The sequence below is a fragment of the Polypterus senegalus genome, chromosome 15 (assembly GCF_016835505.1).
Source record: "Polypterus senegalus isolate Bchr_013 chromosome 15, ASM1683550v1, whole genome shotgun sequence".
NCBI lineage: Eukaryota > Metazoa > Chordata > Cladistia > Polypteriformes > Polypteridae > Polypterus > Polypterus senegalus.
The window spans coordinates 25,815,442-25,837,836 of NC_053168.1; the positions used below are offsets into that span (position 1 = coordinate 25,815,442).

General features: G+C 37.5%; 1 protein-coding gene across 1 annotated transcript; it reads left to right on the forward strand.

The window, feature by feature from the left end:
* The first annotated feature begins 725 nt into the window (after positions 1-725).
* Positions 726-1,726, forward strand: LOC120516116. The gene is made up of 3 exons (XM_039737574.1): positions 726-977; positions 1,077-1,388; positions 1,520-1,726. Exons 1-3 carry the CDS (start codon positions 732-734, stop codon positions 1,724-1,726), a joined length of 765 nt encoding a protein of 254 aa, XP_039593508.1. The 5' UTR covers positions 726-731.
* Positions 1,727-22,395: the final 20,669 nt, after the last annotated feature.

Here is a 22,395-nt window from a genome sequence, read left to right on the forward strand (position 1 = left end):
ACCCACTTATTGAACCAGTCACACTTTTGGCAAAACCATAAGCACTTTTCACCTGTTTAGACACATCTTGTCAACACATTGTCATTGTGATGTACCTGTGTTGCATAATGGTGAGCACAGGTGGCAAAAGTCAAACACAATTAAAGCTCAGTTGTCACCGGTTGAACACAACAACTCAAAATTTATCACACTTGTGGCTAATGATGTGAGGGTACATATAAGCCAGAGCACTGGTTTGTGAGGCACTACAATGGATAGAAATCTAAGAAGAGGAGTTCGTGTAAGAGGAGGTCGAGCAGGTCAAGGTGGTCGAGGTGGTCAGCGAGGACAAAGAACAGTAATATCTGATGAAATCAGAGCTACTGTGATTGACCATGTTCTTGTCTATGGTATGACAATAAAGGAGGCTGGACTAAGGATACAACCAAACATCAGTAGATTCACTGTGTCCACCATAATCCGAAGATTTAGAGAAGAGAACAGGTAGTTACCTTTTTTGACATTATAGTATGTAAATGTTGACAACAATTACATATGTACAATGACTGTACTATACCTGTATACTGTACCACAGTAAACATGTTTCAGTACAGCACTGTGCCAGTGTACTGTAGTATTGTAATGGAGGGTTAGTCTGACTGTTTGTAGGCCTATTCCATGTATGTATTTTTGTAAGTGCATGTTCTCTTTTGTAGAATTGAAAGACTGCCACATGGGGTGGTAGGACATCTATGTTCTCCCCACACCAAGAGACCCTAATTGTCGACATGGTCCGTGAGAACAACACCATTAAACTGCGTGAAATTCAGCTGAGGATCATTGAGGACCATGTGCATTTTGAGGGTATTGACAGTGTCAGCCTCTCTACTGTTGACCGTGTCCTCAAGCGCAACAGACTGCGCATGAAACAGCTGTACAGAGTGCCCTTTGAACGCAACTCTGATAGAGTCAAAGAGCAAAGATTCCAGTATGTACAGGTTGGTATATATCCAGACGCATAAATGTTGGTTACTGTAAGTACTGATTTACTGTAGTTGGCCTACATCACTTACAAAAATATATATCTATTCCTACAGAGAGTTTTTGAACTGGATGCAATGGAAAAACTCCATGAATACATCTACATGGATGAAGCTGGGTTTAATCTCACCAAAAGGAGAAGGAGAGGCCGTAGTGTGATTGGCCAACGGGCCATTGTTGGTGTCCCTGGGCAGCGTGATGGCAATGTCACACTGTGTGCTGCCATCAGCAATCATGGTGTTGTCCACCATCAGGCCAACCTAGGGCCCTACAACACTCACCAGCTCCTCATTTTCCTCAATCACATGCAAAATGCTCTGTTAGGGCAGCAGGATGAGCAGTCCATCTATGTCGTTGTTTGGGACAATGTGAGTTTTCACAGAGGCCTCCAGGTTAGAGAGTGGTTCAATATGAGCCAAGGTTTTATCAATCTTTGCCTTCCACCGTACTCCCTTTCCTAAACCCCATTGAAGAATTCTTCTCCTCATGGCGGTGGAAGGTATATGAATGCAAACCTTATACCAGGGTAAATCTCCTGCAAGCCATGGAACTGGCCTGTGGTGACATGGGTGTGGAGGCATGTCAAGCCTGGATAGGGCATGCCAGGGGTTTTTTCCCCCGTTGCCTGGCCAGAGAAAATGTGGCCTGTGATGTAGATGAAGTCCTGTGGCCTGACCCAGTACGGAGAAATGATGCTGTGGAGTAATGCACTTCTTTTCTTTGTACTTCATTTGTATATTTTTGTGCTTTATTTTTATGTACAAGTGCTACATGTAAATGCACAGAATTTCTGTTTTTTTGCAAATTCTTTTTTCTATGTACAAGTGTTAAAAATGCCCAGGTATTTTGTTTTGCAACATGCATTTAGCCTAAATAAACATTTATTTCTACCGCTTCATGTCCTGAGCATTGTGTTTTCCTTTTTTCTATGTAGTGTTTAGTGACTACTCAGTAGAGTATTTAATTTAGATTGACTTGAGGCATGATTTGACAGCATAGTTCAGTTTTGAGCACAGATTGAACTGTTTTGGGGTGAAAGTTTGGTTTTGCAAGAAGAGTCAGAGGTTTTGTGAATGTAGCTTGAAAATTGGGTTTTATGTTCACAGTTTAGGGAAAAGGAGAGCAGCTTTCCAGGAATGTGTCTTAGCAATCGAGAAAAACTGTAATATTGTGTCAATAGTCCAGGCTGGTGGTGATAGTGCAATGGTGTTGTGAATGTTTCCTTGGCAGACTTTGTTCTAGTTAATACCAGTCAGTCATCACTTGAATGCCAAAGCCTATTTGCATACTGTATTGTTGCTGAACAATCTACTGGCTACTTCCAGTATGGTAATACACAACATCACAAAGCAAAAGTCATCTCAAACAGGTTTCATGAACATGAAAATGAGTTCAATGTTCTTCAGTGGCCTTCTCAGTCACCTGAACTTAATCCAATAGAATATCTTTGGGATGTGGTTAAACGGGAGATTCACAGCATGAATGTGCAGCTGACAAATCTGCAGAAATTGCATGATGCAATTATGTCAACATGGACCAGAATCTCAAAGGAATGTTCTTGTAGAATCCATAGTATGAAGAACATAGGCTCTTTTGAAAGCAAAAAGAGGCCTCACCCAGTAATAGTATAGTTTTCCTAAGAATTTGCACAGTGAGAATATATAGTATGCACCTTGTAACAAAGCACAAGTTGTCTCAAACTGGTGTCATGAACATAACAGTGTTAAGTTCAGTGTTCTTCAGTGGCCTTCCTAATCACTGGATCTGAATTCGGTAGAACAGCTTTGGAATGTGTTAAAAGGGGAGATTCAGTGCAAATATGTGCAGCTGACAAATCCGCAGACATCGATTGAAGCAATCACATCAATATGGACCACAAACTCAAATAAATGGTTCCAACATCTTCTGGTGTCCACGTAATGAACAATTTAAGCTGTTATGAGAGCAAAGTGATGCCCTACCCAGCATTAGTATAGTGTTTCAAAAATTGGACCAGTGAGGTTATAGTGATACAGAGAATCATACAACTTAAATGTGTTAAGTCTTTATTCAGTCCAGAAAGCAGTAACAAGATGCGTGTGATCATTCTACTCTCACATGGCAGCTTTTCTTGCAGATTAAGCAAAAAAAAAGATTCACAAAGAGAGAGAGAAAGACATGGAGAACTCTTAGAGAACACTGCACAGATTGCTTGAAAATGGATTGAAGACCATGATGTAGAGGCAGCCACTTCAAGATGGACTTTGCAGACCCCTGCTGTATAGTTAGGACTTAAGAGGCTACAGACTATTGCTTAACATGTTTATTTATTTTTTTCTTTTTCTTTCTTCTTTGCTCCTCCATATTTATAGTTCAATATCATCTCTATTTTTATATTTTTTGCCACTTTATGTCATTCTTGCCAAGAGGGCCAAAACCATAGTGCACACACACACACACACAGTGTTATTATACAGTATAAAGAATTACAGACTGGATAGCCCCAAAGGACAAGTGAATGTCACATGACAACAGCAGGGCTTCAATGTTGCAAAGTCTCACATGAACTATGCCAGAAAAATACCTTAAAAACAAATGCAGACACTTCTGCATAAAGTGCAATTTTTACATTCTGTGGATATAATAAATAAAATATATTCTGCTGTTTAAACTCAGTTTCATTACATGAGTAACCAGGTGGTGCATGACAGGCAGTCTTGAATATATGAATCTTTTCAAGCAGACCTCTTCTCCACTTGCACGGCAGTATGCAAATGTGTGTTAATACTTTGGGAAGAGGTTCGTGTAGACTTTGATGAATTAAAATCTTTTTGGCAAGGGCTTTTGTATCGTCTGGCAGTCATATGCTGTTGATTAACCACACATAATGGGTTGATGGCATGCAGGGTGAAATAATTTCATACCAATCACTATTCATTACTTAATATCATTATGACACATCGAACTGTCTGTTTCTGATGACCCTGGAGAGAGGGCAAAAGAAATACTTAGACAAAGCTGCCGGCTTTGTAACTCTTGAATGTACACTGAGGATTGAAACAACAGTGAACATATTTGCATAGAAATGGTACTATTCTTCATGCTTATAATGTATTAGCTATAACCATGAGGTTATAAACAAAAAACACAGATTTTCTAGTGATTGCAAGCTTTTTAATTATGCTGTGCTAATTACATGAATTAAGAAACACCTTATGAAAGACATTAAGGAAATTACATCCCCTGTTCTTCCACTAGATATAGAGGCAGGAATCAGAAGTCAGTAAAACCCATTCATCCATTATTTAACCTACAAAATGTAAATTGGGGTGAAGAGATAGAAACCGATTCCAGCAAAATTGACCACGAGGCAGGAAACAACCCTCGTTGAAGTCTAAGTCTCACAGCTAACTCATACTGATCCATTTTAGACTTTCTAATGAAGCTAACAAGGGTATTATTAAGATGTAGCAGGAAAACTGAAGTACACAGAGGGAAAAAAAACAGCATATGGCTTTATTAGAATACACTTTCACTTATTTTTAAAAGAGTTTTGAATACACAATAAACTCTAACCCTCTAAAAGCTCTGTTTAAAATAATACCTGATGGAATGTTGCTGCTTAGCGAAAAATCTGTAGTGGTGATTTACGTTACATTGCTGGTATGCATCCTTATCTCTTTCAAGTGGATGATTAATAAAAAATAAGAAAGAGAGCCCTAAAGTACATAAAACAAGAAGAAAAAATCTAATTCTCAGCTGTCATTAGAATTTGGCAGAAATGTGTTAATGTTCTACATATTTATTTAATCAAACTGCACCTTTACTGACCTTTAGGATTTGTTTTCGAATGATAACTACATATTACATCTTCTGATTTCTTACTCTCTAGATAGCCTGGGAGAATCAAAGTTGATTTGAATAAGATGTAACATTATAGTGGTTGTCACGTCATTTTCCAACCCACTTAATCCAGACCAGGGTCACCTCCAGAGAAAGGGTGCCTGCACACACGCACACACCATATACACACTAAGACCAATTTAGTGTCGCCAATTCGCCTAAACTGCATGTCTTTGGACTGTGTGAGGAAACTAAAGGCGCTTTTCCACTGCATAGTACGGCACAGCACGGTTCAGTACAGCTCACCTTGGTTCGGCTCAGTTCGGCTCGGTTTGCGTTTCGACTGCAGTTTAGTACCGCTTTAGAGTGGGTGGGATTATTCACGTGTCGTTATAGTTGCGGCGCCTCTACTGCCGTGACACCGTGGAACTTTTACAACAACACGCAGACAACGACAACACTTTAGCTCGACAACGCATAAGGGTAAGCATCTAAAAAAAGCACATCACTAGCTAACTTTTATCACTGTTGCAAAGCATAAAATGAACTTAACTGCCAGTGTAACATTAAAATGCTGATTCTGTATATTACAGATCTTTCACATTTTGCAAAAAAGTCACCGCAACAGACCATCTGTTTGGACATTTAACCGTGCTTCAGAGTTGTGGGATGTGATTGTTCCCGGTTTTACAAACACTCAGTGGCTGGAGAACTTTCGAATGTCTGAAGAAACATTCATCCACTTATGCAACAAACTGCGTCCAGCGATGGAGAGATGGGACACAAACTTCCGCGTGTGTGTACCTTTAAAGAAAAGAATAGCCAGTGACTCAGTAATGACGATTTTCTCCGGCCAATCAGTGACCAGCAGTTTACACGTCACGTTTTGGTAACGGTTCGGCGCGCTTGGAACCTCGGCTGAGGTGGTACTAAAAAAGGACCAGGTACCAGGTACTGTTCCCAGTGGAAAACCCCCCAAAAGTGAGCTGAACTGATCCGTGTCGTGCCGTACTATGCAGTGGAAAAGCACCATAAAGCACCTGGAGGAAATCATTGTAGACACAGGAAGAACATTCAGACTCCACACAGAGACCCAAACCCTGGTCTCCTTACTTCAAGGCTGAAGTACTAACACTTCGCCACTGTGCTGCCCTAATATTGGTTTTTGTATTGATATGTTATTTATTAATTGTAATGTAATTTATAAAAACAATAACATTACAAAAAGAGAAACAAAACATTTTATAAAGATTTTCTGAGACCTAATTATTCCTAACTGAGCACTTTCATAACCCGAAACCTAACCATAACCCTTACACATGAATTTGTTAATTTATATAAATAAAATTTTAAGCTAATTGGATGTCTGTTTGTTTGTCTGTTTGCCAATCATGCAAAAATGGCAGAACTGATTCTTTCATTTTCAAAATTTGCATGCATGTTGACATTGGTCTAACTTAAAATATAAGCTATATGGTATATTCAAGAGAGGGGTTATAATGGGAGGGGGCAACCCAACATCCAGTGCCAACATGGGGACTATAATTTCCATCAGCCGTCAGAATGTTTTTTAACTTTCAAAGAGAGATCTCATCGAAGACACCAGGAACATACAGAGTGTTATTCTCAACTGAATTAGAAAACAATCTCATTGACCTATTGGATTACAGTTTTTGTCTACGAGTAAGTCTGTTTGCCTCATCGTAGGTTTTTAAGTCGAGTTTATTATCATGTGTATGTAGTACAAAGAAACACTTTCTTGCATGTGTCCTCAGAACAGTTGGCAATAAGAGGTACAATACCAGCAAATGTATGCATAACATGCAATATATTCTCACTGAGCAAATTCTTAGGTCCACTATACTAATACTGGGTAGGGCCTCCTTTTAGTATCAGAATTACTCATACTACTCCTTAAGCTGAACAGCACCAAAACTGAAGCTCTTTTAATTGTTAACCCCATCAACTTCGTTCTTTTGTAAATTGTATTTCCTTTTCTGGTCATACCATTACCCTCTCCCCCTCTGTTACAAATTTGGTTGTCAAATTAGACTCCCATCTGTCATTTGATACACATGTCCATCGCCTCTGTAAAATTGCATTCCTTCATCTCCGAAACATAGCCAAAGTTCGTCCTTGCCTCTCCCTTTGTGATGCTGAAAAGCTGTTTCATGCCTTTTGTGTTCTCCAGGCTGGACTATTGTAATGCACTCCTCATCGGGATACCTAACAAGAGCCTTCAAAAGCTCCAACAAATTCAAAATAGTGCTGCAAGGATCCTGATGAGGGTGCGGAAATATTAACATATTTCACTAATCCCTCGGTCACTTCATTGGCTCCCTATTCACCTCCGTATTGAATACAAACTCTGTTTGCTTACTAATCAGTGTATTCACGGAAATGCTCCACAATATCTTAAGGAACTCCTTATATTACAATCCACTTCAAGAAACCTCCGTTCTGCAAATACCTACCTCCTTTGCCCCTCTCTGACCAAACTTCGTACAATGGGTGACCGAGCCTTTGCAGTCGCTGTTCCACGGTTCTGGAAAGCCCTACCAGAGCACCTGAGAACACAGCAGATTGTGGGCTGTTTATAAAAACAGCCAAAGACTTTTCTATTTAGGAAAGCATATTAACAGGAATGCCACTAATTATCGTTGTTTTATCTACGTTTTTATCTTGATTTGTCTTTGTTAATTTTTTTTATGTAGCACTTTGAGATTTATTACAAATGTAAAGTGCCTTATAAATAAAACTATTAAATTATTACTATGGATCCCAGAACATGTTGAAAACATTCCTTTGAGCTTCGCGTCCATGTTGACATGATTGTATTAGGCAATTTCTTCAGATTTTTCAGCTGCACATTAATGCTGAGAATCCCCCGTTCTACCACATCCCAAATGTGTTCTTGTTGGGGCTGGTGACTGGAAAGCAGTTTGAGACTACCTGTGCTTTGTGACATGTTGGATTATCATAATAGAAGTAGCCAGTAGAAGATAGATAAAATCGGCCACAAAGGGATACACATGATCAGAAAGAATGCTCAAATCAGCCATGGGATTCAAGCAAGGCCCCACTCACCACCCACTAACACTTACTTTAAAGTCATCAATTAACCTAACTTGCACATCTTTGAGGATGTGAGATACAAACTGGAGTACTAAAAGGAAAACCCACACAAACCGAAGGAGATTGCAAAGTCCATACAGACAACAATGGGACACAGTATTTGAACTAATGATGTTGGGTCAATGATAATGAAACAGTAGTACTTCCTGCTATACTATCTATGCTATGTAAACATCTGTATATCTATAAGTACATGTATTAATTTTTAAACCATCTGGCAGCAAGGCAGGAAGCAACCCTAAACAGAGGCACCAGTCCTTTGCATCCACACACACACGGAGACAATCATGCATTCAGATGGAAACATGTTGTGGGTAAATTTTGCAAAGCATGAGAAAGGCACTATATAAACAAAATGTATTATTATTATTATTACTATTAGTTATTATTAAAGATGTCTTTCTTGACACAGAACAGTCATCAAATAAGTTACAGTACTATGTAGCATGCTAGACTGTAGAATTTTATCAACCTTCAAAATTCTACTCAAATGTTATCTTTATGGTGTATTAGAAGGAAAACAAGAGTACCAGGAGCAGACATACAAACTCTTCACAGACATAAACCAGATGCAGGATTAAAACTTGGTGAACTAGATTTGTGACACAATAGTCCAATCTGGCTTAATCCTGATTCAGATGGAATGTCTGTAACAATGCTGTGGAGCAAAATAGCATATGGATCCACAGCTTGTATGGCACGATAAAATATTGTAATAGCTTTATGAGATATCTTTCAACACAAACTCATGTAACTTGTATTTACTGTATCTTAATTCAGTTAATGTTAAGTGAAAGAGATTATGAATCTTGAACTAATTAAATGTGAGTGTGAAATTATTTGACAGATTTGTTTAAAGAATCCCACAGCATTGGAGGTGAACATCCCAATATTTGCAATAAGTAGTATGTGTTTTCAAAATGTCATTGTTGTGCAAAATAATTATTAAAAGCTTCAGTTAACTTCATTTAAAGGCTGTCTTCATCTTATGAGAGCTGACAGAGGGCAGGGAAATACTACAGTTGAAGTAATGCAGATGTCATTTAAATGTCATCATGAGGAATCAATGTCAGGTGTAAAGAGACTTGCAAAACCTTCTCCTAATCAGGCAAGCTTCATTTTCATGAGTAAATATGAAAGATTAAAAAATATTGAATGGATTTATTTTACAAAACTGTTCCTGGCTAAAACATTTTATGTGTGTTTTTGCATATCAAACACCTTGACCTAAACTGCATAGCAGAGACATCCAGATAAAGTCAGTGTTGTTTTATAAAGTCACAGTTCTATAAACCACAGACACAGTCTCATCATCCTGCACTGTATATGTTGAGTTTCCTGTTTTGTCTCGTTTCTAATGTCTGCTCTTAGCATCTTAACAAGAGGCTTGAGACTTGCTAGATAATTTGTACAATTTTACGATAAAGGCGTATACTGATTTTATATACTGTCACTTAATGACAACCATTCAATGATGTTTCATTTTTGATAAATTGTTGGTTTAAAAATCTAATTTGCATTTAATAAAGAGAAACAAAAAATATTCACCTCCCATAGTAGTTTTCACATTGTATTATTATGCAATATTGAATAACAGTGGATTTACATGTAACCCAGTTAAGAGTATTATGGCTCACCAGCTTAAATTAAATTAAAAAAAAAGTTTGTTTCATCATTTCTCTTCTTGCTGTATCTGAACGCTCCAAACACCAAGTATGACTAACCCCCCCATTCTTTGCTATTATATACATGTATTGTTATGTTTGTTACAACAAAAGGGACCAGATCTCTGATGTAACAGGAGTATGCCAATATGTCTACCAAGGACGACAACATAAAGAGTACCATAATTCACCAATGTACAATTTTATTATGTATTACAAAGGAAAATGTTGCCTAGGGTCATCACTGACCAAATATAGCTAAAACTGGGTCCCGAGGAAAAAAAAGGTTGAAAACCACTGTTTTAAACGTCCGTACTTTGTAGTAATGGCTGAAAAAACATTTTGCTGTTATGTTTTAATGGAGGTTTTATGATATAGTACAAACCAATGGTAAATAATATAATATAATATAACATTCTTATATAATATGATACCATGGCTGTTTGTTTGTCTGTCCAGTATTTTAAATCACCTGTAGTTCGCAAAGCGATTGACCTATTGACCTGAAATTTGGTACACATATACTACGTGAACTCTACTGTTCGTTTTCGGAGTGATAATTGTTATTCCTCTTTTTATTTTATTTAATTTTATTGTAGAATCAACTCTCGGCAGTGCCATCACTTCCCCTACCTCTTCATAACTTAAATTATTCTTGAAGCAGATTGAAGACTTAAGTGCCAGCTTAAGTAAAAAATTAAGAAAATGTACCAAGTAATTGCAACACAAAAACTGACTTGATATGTTTTAAGCGGAAAAGATGCTGATGAAAGAAGAAGCGGGCCACTAGAGTGGAGAAAACGAGCTGCTCACGAAGCAGCAAGCGCATCAACCTCTGAGCATACGAATGATAAACGTACAGAGAAAGAGAATGAAAACTAGGAATGCTCAAGTCAAGTGTATTCACTGCACGTTATCGTGCAGTCCGCCCTTACTGGTATAATATAATATAATATAATATAATATAATATAATATAATATAATCCTCTTTAATAAAACCCCTGTGTGCATCCAGGTGTCCGTGTGTGTGTCTTCTGGTGAAGTGCGCATGCGCAGGGCCACATGGCAGGTGTTCAGTCTCTTCCTGTGCATTCCTGCGCAGCGAGAGAGACACACACAGGTGCGTGCACACGAGAGACAGACACACACACACAGGCACGCGCGAGACAGATAGACACACACACACAGGCACGCACGAGACAGACAGACACACAGGCGCGAGAGAGAGAGACAGACAGACACACACACACAGACACAGAGGCGCGCACTTAAGAGAGACACACACACACGCAGGCGCACACATGCATTGTTGCAATGTTACTTTTCTTGGTTGTTTATTAAGTTGTAAGGCTATAGCGCGAACTCTTGCAGTGTTAGTTTTCTCTGTTGTTTAAGGTTTTCTTAGTGTTATTCAGTGTTTTTACATTTATTTTACTATTACACTGTGCATTCAGTGGTATAATTAACCATATTTGTGCTTAAAAACTTAAAAATATACATATTTACATACAGTTCATACAGTCTGAAATGGATTAATTGTATTTACATACAATCCTATGGGGGAAATTACTTCGGTTCACGACCAAATCGGGTTACAACCAAAGTTTTGGAAAGAATTATGGTCGTGAACCGAGGTTCCACTGTAATACTGTCAGACAAAATTACAGGCATTTTTCGGAAATACAAACCAATATTACTGAGAGAAAAAATTAAAGGCATACAATACAATGACGCATATTACAGCCACATACAAGGTCCCTTGCCATTTAATATAGACTGTTCATACTAATGTTTATGCACTACTGTTCTAGCGCCCATTATTGTAACGGGCTTAATGTCTAGTATAATATAATATCCTACAATGGAAAACAATGTGAAAAACATACACGGAAAAAAGAAAATAAATATTTTTACTTTACTCATGTCACATAAACCATTCATCAATTATCCAGTTGTATGTTTAAAACATGCATTTTTTGCTAAAACATTGTTCTGTAAAAATTACATCTTAAGCAAGAAGTGCTTTCCCATAATATTGAACTTTTGAGTTGAAGATCTGTCTCTGCCCTCTCTGCCTTCAATTTGTGTGGTGTACCATGTTGTCACTGAACTGTTATTCCTTCTCAACACTTCCACTTCACAATAACTCCACCTCTAGTTGACTGTGGAAAATCTAGAGAGAGAGAGAGAGGTTAGGAGCATGCACTCTTAGCGCATTGCTGCACCTAGCACATGACAAACCAACTCAGGATACCAGAATGGGATCTGAGTGCCAGACATGCGACAGGTGACCTCAGCACCACATAGTTCAGATGGAATGGAACCAGTGTGAGGTTTTCTATGGTGGCTGGAGTGCCAATTCTGCCACCAACCCTGAGGTTTTACCCTGCAGGTTGGAGGGCCTACATGCAGGGCTGGATGCAGGTTAATGTCATACCCAGGACGGAGCAATTGCATTCGAACCGGCAACCTTCTGATTGCCAGTGCAAATCCTTAGCCTTAGAGCTACCACTCCGCCCTAATCTAGCAAATGTAGCAGAGCAGAAATTTCACGTGCTGACTTGTGGCAAAGGTGGCCTCCTATGCATGGCTATGTGCTTGATTTTATGTACCTGTTAACAATGGAACAGATGAATTGTTTGAAGGATTGTCCATATACTTTTTTCCATATAGTGTAGGTTGAGTAGATAGAACAAAATACAATTAATTAATTAAATATGCAAATTTAAAGAAAACCCTTTTGCCACTGTTTCTGCCAGCAGTCCTCCAAACGTACTTTAGACAGCGGATATTCTGATAGGTCCAGCTTATATTAAGTCAGCTTTCCTATCAAAAGAGGGTTTCTGGTTATTCTACATAACATAACATAATGTAGCAACCCTCAAAGGAATCACACAGGACACCAGATGAGCATTTGATAGATGCTGGAGCACCTTGCTTTGTTAATTCAATCGCTTTCCCTCTTGTCAGCCCAATGTTAAGGTCCTGGGCATAGCATAAAATAACAAATATCAAAAGGGCCTTGCTCAGAACTCTAGCTAGCAATGTTTTCTCCTATCTGTCTTTTGCTATTTCACTATCCTTCTGAACCTCCCATGATCCACAGGGTTTTGTCCCCTCTACTTTGGCGCTTATTTTGTCCTGTGTTCGATAAGCTGCAGTACCAGCTACCGTCTTTCTGCTCCTGCTATTGCTGCACAGGGTGAGCGGGGGGTAACTGGGTTTGCACCATCAGTCAACATTACAATAACATAACATAACATAACAGAGTACAACATTATCTGAAACTGTTTAATCATATCTTCTTCAATTTCCAGTCTGAAAGTATATTTATTTTATTAGTTCTGCTCTGACTATTATTTCCATTTTCAATTTTGTTATCAAGTGTAGTTGTTCACTTTAGTATTAAAAATCAACAATATAGCAAATTGGTAGGTTTAGTTTTTAAAATCAATATAGCAAATTTACAGTTCCCTTTTTTCTAATTATTGCTCCTTGTGTTGGTAAAGCTGTCAAAAAAAGAAAATAAAGGTTTCACACTCTTGTTAGCATTTTTTGTACCGTGAAAATAAGTACTTAAAATATGTCCAGTACTTGAAAATAAGTTACTTGATAGGTAACTTCAAAGGAACTGCAAGATTATGTCCCACTTGCTCACTCAGCTTTTAAAATTACTTGTTTAATTCCTTATGTGCCTACTGTTTAGTAGTTCCATAAATTAACTTAAGTTTATACAGGCATTCACTGTTTTGCAAAGCTAATCCATTCCTGAAAACTCTTCATAACATGTATTTTAATAACACAAATACTTAATTGCCATTCATATAAATAGAAAAAAAAATTAAAATGTTCCCTATCCCAAAAACACTGTCCCTATATAAGTCCAAAATGAGCAGAATTAGTTCAATAATAACATTAGTCATCAAACGAATCCCTGTTTCATTTTATACTATTTAAAAAAATCTATTTACCTACACTTGCCATATATACTCAAATATAAGTCGGGTCTTGAAACCCGAAAAATTGATCATGAAATCAGACCCCAACTTATACACCCTTTCAAAAATGTGACACTTAATTTTTTTTTTTTTTTACATCTTCCTGCCTCCTCCAATCTCGCATCAGTTTCTCAGATGCAGCAGTGCATTTACCAATTTATTTCGCCACTTCAAAGATGTTTAATTGAAAATCATATTTTCTTCTGATCGAATGATCTATTGTACATAAAGGATGCTCTTACGATAAAGGTGTATGAGAGTATGAGATACAAAAAACACAAATCACTGAAAATGTTGCTTCGGAATAGTCCGGGTATTACCGTGTGGTCACATAGGCACAATAGAGAGAGAGAGAGGTTAGGAGCATGTGCTGATGCAACGCATTGCCACACCCACATAGAAAAAAAAAGGCAGTGTTCTCCATGGTTACTCTCTCATGTGGGCGTTAGCAGATCATAATCTCTTGGACCAATAGCGTGAGTTTTCCGCATTCAACTTATACAACCAACATTATAAAATACCACAAATTAAAACGATAAAATCAAGTCCAGACTTATCTGCGGGAGAACTTATCCTTGAGTATAGACGGTATGTACTAAAGGTTGTACATTCAAAGGAATACTTTTTTGACCTTTGTTGGGCATTTTTCACAATCTTTTTGGAGGCAAAATTCTAAAAAGAATTCAAGAAGACACATGAGAAACACACATGATAAAATAACTGATACATACCACATGGACGCATCATGAGCTACGAGAATGGCCAAGACTGTGATTGCACTTCACAAATATCCAGCCCCACCCAACTACGCAGCCTTCTACGAGGTGTAATTGGAATGAATGCAAATAATATAGCAGCTAAGTCTGGAAGAACAGAGCACGTTTGAAAATGGTCTTCATGAAATCTAACCATTATATGCAGCTTCACTGTGGTTTGCAAAGCAAAAATAGGTATGAAAACATTTTCTTTGTATACTTGGATTTGTCCCTTCCAATGGAAGATTACGCTTAATGAAGAAGTTGTTACAAGGGCTACCAGAGGATACTGTCACGTTATGCCCTAGAATAAACTTGACACAACTAATTTGGCAGTTTAGAAATTTTTTTAGTATTTGTAATCAGAATATAAGTTTAATGTCACTGTGCTCTGTACAAAAATTATTTTATAAATCCACTCACATGTACAGGCCAGGCCAAAGTTAGCATACAGGGGCTCTCAGCATTTAGAATTGCTGGGGAAAGCATAGGCCAAGATAGACAAAGACAGCTGGAGGAATGTATAGTCAGCCTAAAGACAGGTGTATACTATTTTGTCCTATGTTAAAAGTCAGCACAAAATCTTCTTTCCTTGTTTGGAAATGGACTATTCGCCGACTTGGGGGCCTGCACGTGGAGGAACCAGTACAAAAGACTTGGACAGCAGCCAAATACTTTGAAGCCGACGGATGAATGGGTGATATCATCATCCATCCTGAAAACCCTTCCAGCGCAGCGACGAAAAATGTCAGACTGTATAGATGAAGATCCATCTTGGTAATGTCTTGCTATGGCTTCCTGTCTGTAATGCCGAGTAAATCGTCATTAAAGAAAGCTAAGTTATTTTCTCTTATGTGATTTTTACCGCCATATCACTATGGGAGAGGTATCGCCTTTTAATATCATATCTATATAGTTTTTGGTTACTTAAAACGCAGCAATTACAAAAGAACTTATTCCAACTAGGGAGCTCTCGCCCCCTAAAGGAACAGTATTTCAAATAATTTTTTTTTGGTTCTTGAGATTTCTATATTTTGAAAGAATAAGAATAATTTTTGCGCTTTGTTTTTACATAAAAGTTTGGACTTTGACAGTTTGACAGTTACTTTTTTTTCATTCAAATTTAAGTGCATCACATTGCCATTTTAGAACCTGCTGGAGGCAGGTAATGGATTTGCTAGGGAATGTTGCCTGGTTGTTAGGGGCCTCCTACCTACCATGCATCCTAAAGAGTTAATGATAAATTACAGTGCAGCACAGGAGCTTCTTTGCCCAAATATGGATTTGATCAGTGAACAAGTGTGTTTAGATATTTTTGATATTGTACTTTTGACTAGTACCTTTTTTGTCTCAACTGGGTTTTTGTCTTAGTGTTTCAGCTCTGCAAAACAATAGAATTTTGGTAAATGACAATGCTATTCTTATGGTTTAAGCCTTTGGCTTGCAAAGACAACTTACAACCTTTGAAAAAGGCTCCTTCAGTACTCAATTTTATTTTCAGTCTTTGGGAAAGACTTTATTTTGTTTTTGAATTTATTTCTGCAAGAAATGCACATCTCTTGGTTAGCTGTTTTAAACATCATAGCAGTTGCAGTTAAACACTCAATGGAATAAGATTACATGTGGTGGTGGGTTTGGGGAATAGACAGGAGTTGGCGTTGTCCGAATTGTGAAGCAGTCAGATGTTTTGTGTTTTTTTAACTGTCACAATAAATAGAGGTAATTCTGAGGTTTGCCCCAAAAAATAATTCAAAGATTTTCCTTACCAATGCCTGCTAAGTCTAGGAATGGAAGTTGACTTGTGCAAGGATTCAATATACTGTACATTGTGATAGAGAGGCTATGTCTGAACAAAAGGGAGACATGAATCAAAGATTGTCTTATTGTGGTTAGTTGGAATTCAGAAATGGGCAGATGCATGGCCATATCTGCCATCAGAGTGACTTAGGTGAGCACCCTGAGGCCCTCTCATTAATGGACCTTTTTATATGTGCAAGATTTAAAAAAAGAATAATAGCAGGAAGACTCCAAGTTTTCCATGACAGGCACCCATCCCTACCCTACTTCGATCCTTATGATCATAAACATGTCCAGTCTCCCTAAATACAAAGTTTATCAAACAAAAATACATTTGGGAAGAGCATAATCAGAACAGGACTCTAACTGGTCACTTTTATCATATTGAACATTTGATGTATTAACATGCTGTAAAAGAGAAAATGAATGGTCATTTAAAACGAAAGCTTAGAGGTTCAGTGAAATGAAAAATTGAAGAGAGAAAAGCAAAAGATGCTGTTTTGACAAAACCTAGACTTATAAATTGAATTTAGTGGACATTTATAAGAATGTATGACAGCTACGTCTGCACATTAAAATGTCATTTACTTCAAGTTTTGTGCCTTGTGATGGCGTATTCTCTGCATGCACCCAAACCAAAGTATGTCTAGCTTAATTGCTCTTCTTTTCTCCACCCTAGCAGCCTGCTTCTTCTCTTTATTTATGTTAGGTAGAACGCCTAGAGGGGGCTGGGTGGTCTCGTGGTCCCAGAACCCCTGCAGATTTTATTTCTTTCTCCAGTCATTTGGAGTTTTTTTTTTTTGTTTTTTCTGTCTTTCCTGGCCATCAGACCTTACTTTCATTCAATGTTAATTAGTGTTCCCTTATTTTAATTATTTATTTTGTCTTTTTTCTCATTCTTCATCACTTTGAGCTACATTATTTGTATGAAAATGTGCTATATAAATAAATGTTGTTGTTGTTCTTTCGCCAGCATCTTTTTGTGTTAAAACTGATTACGTCAGTGTTTGTGTTGCAATTACTTAGTAGGTTTTGCTTAATTTTTCACTTAAGCTGGCACTTTTGGCAGACAGAAGACTTAAGAATGATTTAATATATGAAGAGGTAGTGGAGGTGACAGCGAAGGTGGTAGGGATGAGAACGGCGCCCGTACGCATGTGCCATATGGCCACCCTGCTAGCCATTGCCAAGAGTTGATTCTACAATAAAATAAAATAAAAATAAAATGAAGAATTACCTTGAGGGCAATCATCACCCCGAAAGCAGATAGTAGACATCACATAGTATATGTGTACTAAATTTCAGGTCAATAGGTCAAACGGTTTGCATGGTACAGGTGATTTAAAATCCTGGACAGACAAACAAACAACCACGGTACCGTATTACTTTGTATATAAGAAGATATATTGTGGAAGAAACATAGAGAGAACTATAAAGGTTTGGAGTTTCCACCCCATACGTTCTCGTCCACAATCAAAAAAAAAAAAATAGTGAAAACAAGTAGCCACAAAGGACTGAGCCATAAACAATGATTGACTGGAGAGTGGAGTACTTGGGGTTTATAGATGCAGGACAGTAAGGGGAGGGATCTCTGGCGGAAATCTGCAGGAGGGAGCGATGTAGCAGCGGAAGTGGGCGGAGTCTTAGGTGAACTTTCCTTGTGGTGGTCTGTGGAATAAGGAGAAAAGGCACTAGCACTGTTCATCAACCCCGACTCTGCATCTTAGCCCCAGTTAAGCCCTTAGACTGCCTCCCATGCATGTGTGTTTGACTATATACCTGTATATATATCACTAGCCATGTGTGCCCAACTACGTTGCGCATGTTAAAGTTGTCTGTGAAGGGCTACCTGTTTAAACGTGGCTGCCAGTTGTGAACTGGGCCCTTCGGCGCACAGTATTATGATTTTTTATAAGGCAAACAAAATTAAAAAAGAAAACCCTTGGATATTGATTCGATAGGAACGGCCCACTCGGAATCACTATCCGAATCGTAATTATGTGGTGGTGTAGGAGCATTTCTGCTTCTGTCCATTCACAGTCCGTCTCGTTTTCAGGAAGCTGTCGTTTCCTCTCACGATGTCTTCTCAACCTTTCTCCAATCTCGCAGGTTGCTTTGTGGCAATCGAAAGAGTAAGGCAATATACACGGAGCAATGGTTATTAAAGGGGGACACATAGGTATCCAGGCTCTTTAAAGCATAAATAGAGATCACTTCACTGACATGTGAGCATGTACAACTGGCTACAACGTAACAATAATAATTTCCGGAACGTGCTGTTACGTTGTTATTCATTTTACCCACTGTCTTTCTTTCATGCATATGTTAAGTAGGCACGTACCTTTTATCTTCGGTAATCTCATTCTCTAACCAGGCCTCAGGAGCTAATCAGCGTAACACTGTCCACCACCCCTTTCGTTATTCCGGCACATTGTTGACATCCGTGAGTAACAACAACGTACTAAACTGGAAGGTGGTCTACGCATGCATGGAATTCGCGGACAAAGATCAAGATCTAAATGAAGATTTCTTTAGTTAATTTAAAGCACAACAATTTGTTTAGTTTGAATGTCTGTGTTTTGAGGTGTGACTTGAGTACTACAGTCTTCAGTAGTATAAGCCTGGAGGAGATTCTTAATGCAATGCCTATGTTTTAGCTGTCTTTCTACTGCCATCTAGTGCTTCTTCTAATTGATTCGCGGACAAACAAAGATCAAGACCCAAATGAAGATTATATATAGAGATAACTGAATTTATATTTATATATGTGCTGTATATGAAATGGAGAAATTGCTACCTGGTGATTACCTTACCTTAAATGCTTAAACATTGAGTGTATTTATTTTTCATGCTTTACTTTGTGTGCTGAGATTTTGATAATAAACCTTTAGGCCAAGTTCAATTTATGGACTGGACTCATGAAGTTCACGTCTTCAAATGTAAGATGACTGATTTAACAACTGCCTTTATACTAAGCAGTATCAAGCCATCAGCCTTGGTGCAGTTGTATTTTAGACAGCTAAGTATTAACAGCATATTTTAGTGGCATGCAGTTGTAGGCAGAACTATTTTTTTACTTTTATGTTTATTTTGCTTTATTTTATGATCTCCCATTGCACAGTGCTGTATATTGAGTGCTGTGAGTTGGTTTTCTATGTGTATGCCAGTGTCATGTGTTCGAACCGGCAGCACTGCATCCTGCATGATGATGGCCTGTTTGCTTTCATCTGTGTTGCTTATGCACACTAATGCATATTTGCTGGGAACTGAGAACACATTGGGCGTTATCTGTACTGTAATCATGGATCACCACCCCCAAAAATCCAGCGTTTCCAGTTAAATTTGTTCAGACACGACCCAGTAAAGAACAACAACAACAACAACAAAAAAAGAAAAATATGTGAAGATGGCCTGGTGTAGAGTTTTGGAGTTTTTTGTTTTATTCTTCAATGTCTATACCTGAGTTATTGTTGACATACTGTATGCAATGTTCATGATGCCTGAATATGAGTGGTGAGATAAAAGGGGGACTTTTTGTAGGGGTCTTAATCCAGCCTTGGGCAGATGGATTGGACAGGGACATTTCTGTAACAAGGTTTAACTTGGAAATTACTTTTGTACTGACAATTGTTGTTCACTCTGTGATCATCATCATGATTCTGTATTAAAAATCTGCATAAACCAAGCAAGATATACCACTGGCTGTATTTTTGCCTTCTACATGGAAAATCACTGATGTGATGTGAAGCTAATGTATTTATTTCCATATGAATTTTGTTTAAATGAGTAATACATTTTTATTCTCTAAACCAAAGGTGGTCAAATAACCCAACCACTACATTTTTATTTATTTATTCACACGCCTTTTTAAAGGAGTTTTTTCTTATTTTTATAACAGAAACCATGATAACATATTTTTTATTTTTAATGTAAATTATTTATTAGACACTTGAAAATCTCAACATATGTATTATATTGTATGTTATAAACAACAAAGCATTCGATTTTCCCTACCTTTTTTCATTTATTAATGCACAACTTCTTTTAAGAAACTTTGACATTGGCAGACAACTTCAGAATTGAATCTTCCTTAAAGGAAAGTATAAAAACGAGAGAGAATAGAATATTTAACCAGTAGAGGAAATTGGGATTCATTGACCAGAATAATAAGCTGAACTAGATGTTGTGTTTATTTGCCCCTGCAGTCATGCTTTAAATTGATAAACTTTTCACCTTTTTTCGATGGAATCCAAATGGGTCAGATCAAGGTGATAACAGCTCATTGTTGCCAAGGCCATATAGGAACTGAAAGAAATAATTTTAAGTTCCATCAGCTAAATTCCGGTGGGACCTGAAGCAGTGTCAGACGTCCTCTGAGATTGACACAGAATTGCACTTATGGCTCCTGGTCTCGTTTTTGGGAAACAAATGGCAAGAAAAGTAAGACAGTATTTACAAAAAAAAAAATAAATAAAGCTTTTATAGCACACAGCCTTCTACTTAGATTAAATACATGGAACATTTTTCTTAATGGTACATGAAAGACTGCACAAGCAGCCTAAAGGTCAGGCTAAATTTTCTTTAAACCTACATGCATCGCTATGACCCGGTGGGAAATCTCTGGATTATACAATGGCAGTCTATTTGAGGAATGAAATACATTTTGAAAATACATTAGTGAACTAAGTGATGCAATGCTGTAACTGTTTCATCATTTAAGTTTGACATTCAAGAAATAAGATAAGGATTAAAAAGAAATCAGTTTCTGAGAAGGTAACCTTAAAGGAGTGGAAGCAAATTTAATATAAGGTATTTTATTTATAATTCACTAGAATATCTAAAAAGAGTCTTAAGGGATGAAAAAGAAAGCTGGGGTCACTGGAGAAATAGAGTGATATTTTGATATTTTGTTACATGCATTTTTTGGTACAAGTGGGACTTGGGTTGTATTTAGTTCCAGTTGCAGAGAAATATTAACATTTTCATGCACTCTCCTTTTCTATGTTCATTCCTAATACATATATATCTATGCTCTAGAAATACAATGAAAGCTGAAAATATCCCACGTTATATTGTTCATCCTACAAAATGCATTCAATCTCATCTTGCTTTGCCTAGTAAATTTTAATGGCTACTAATATGAGAGGAGACCCAAAAATTGTAAAAAAAAAATACAAACTTTATTTTAAAACTGATAGCAATTTCATTTTAGTTACCTTCAAAATACTCTAGTTGAAATGTGATACACTTATCCCAGTATGTCTCAAATTCCTGGAAATGTCTAAATCCACTTGAGCTTTTTACTGGATTCTTTCACGGTAGCCAATTTTCTTTCTTTCAGTCTTAATTTCAAGTTCAGGAAGAAACAGAACTAACAGGGAGAGCAAGTTCGGTGAATACGGGAGGTTTAAAGCAATACCTATATTGTTGTTTTTCTCAAAATCTTTGACAGTATGGTATGTGCTGATGTGTACGCCACTTCTCTGGAAGTTTTTTCTTGATGCTTTCTTGTAGAATCCTCAGCAGTTCGAAGTAATGTTGCTGACTGATAGCCTGTCCATGGGAAACAAACTCTTTTTGAACGAATCTGTCTGTCAGTGTCAAGAAACATGTCATCATTGGCCCTTGAATAAACAGCAGTAATATGCACTTGGTCTACCCAGGATGATGCCACTCGGTGGACTTATTAACCAGACTGTAGGCACAATATACCTAGCAACATATTTAATAAATACACCCTGCTCTCATGCTATTGAACAGTTAAATGACACATGATCAAAGTAATATGCTTTAATAAATATTAATTGCAAATTGATACTTACTTGTATAATTAAGTAAAATTAAAATAATTAAATTTTATCTCTGTGCGTGTATGCACATGTTCTGCATGTCCTTTTCCCAAGTACTCTGGTTTTACTCTAACATCACAAAGAGATGGGTTTTTGGACAAGTGGCAACTCTTAATTAGTCTGGTATGAATGAGTGTGAGTATCAGTGTGCTCTGCGGCATATTGGAGTCCCATCCAGGTTTGACAGCTGGCTTGTCTCTAGTGCTTTGTAAGTAGGATCTTCCCTTTCTGAACTTAAGTGCAATTAACAATGGTTAGAGAATTAGTGGTTGATCTCATTTTTTATTGTTTTAAACCTACATTTTTGTTACCAAGTCATAAGAAGACAGAAACTATTTTCATTTCATCACAAGCA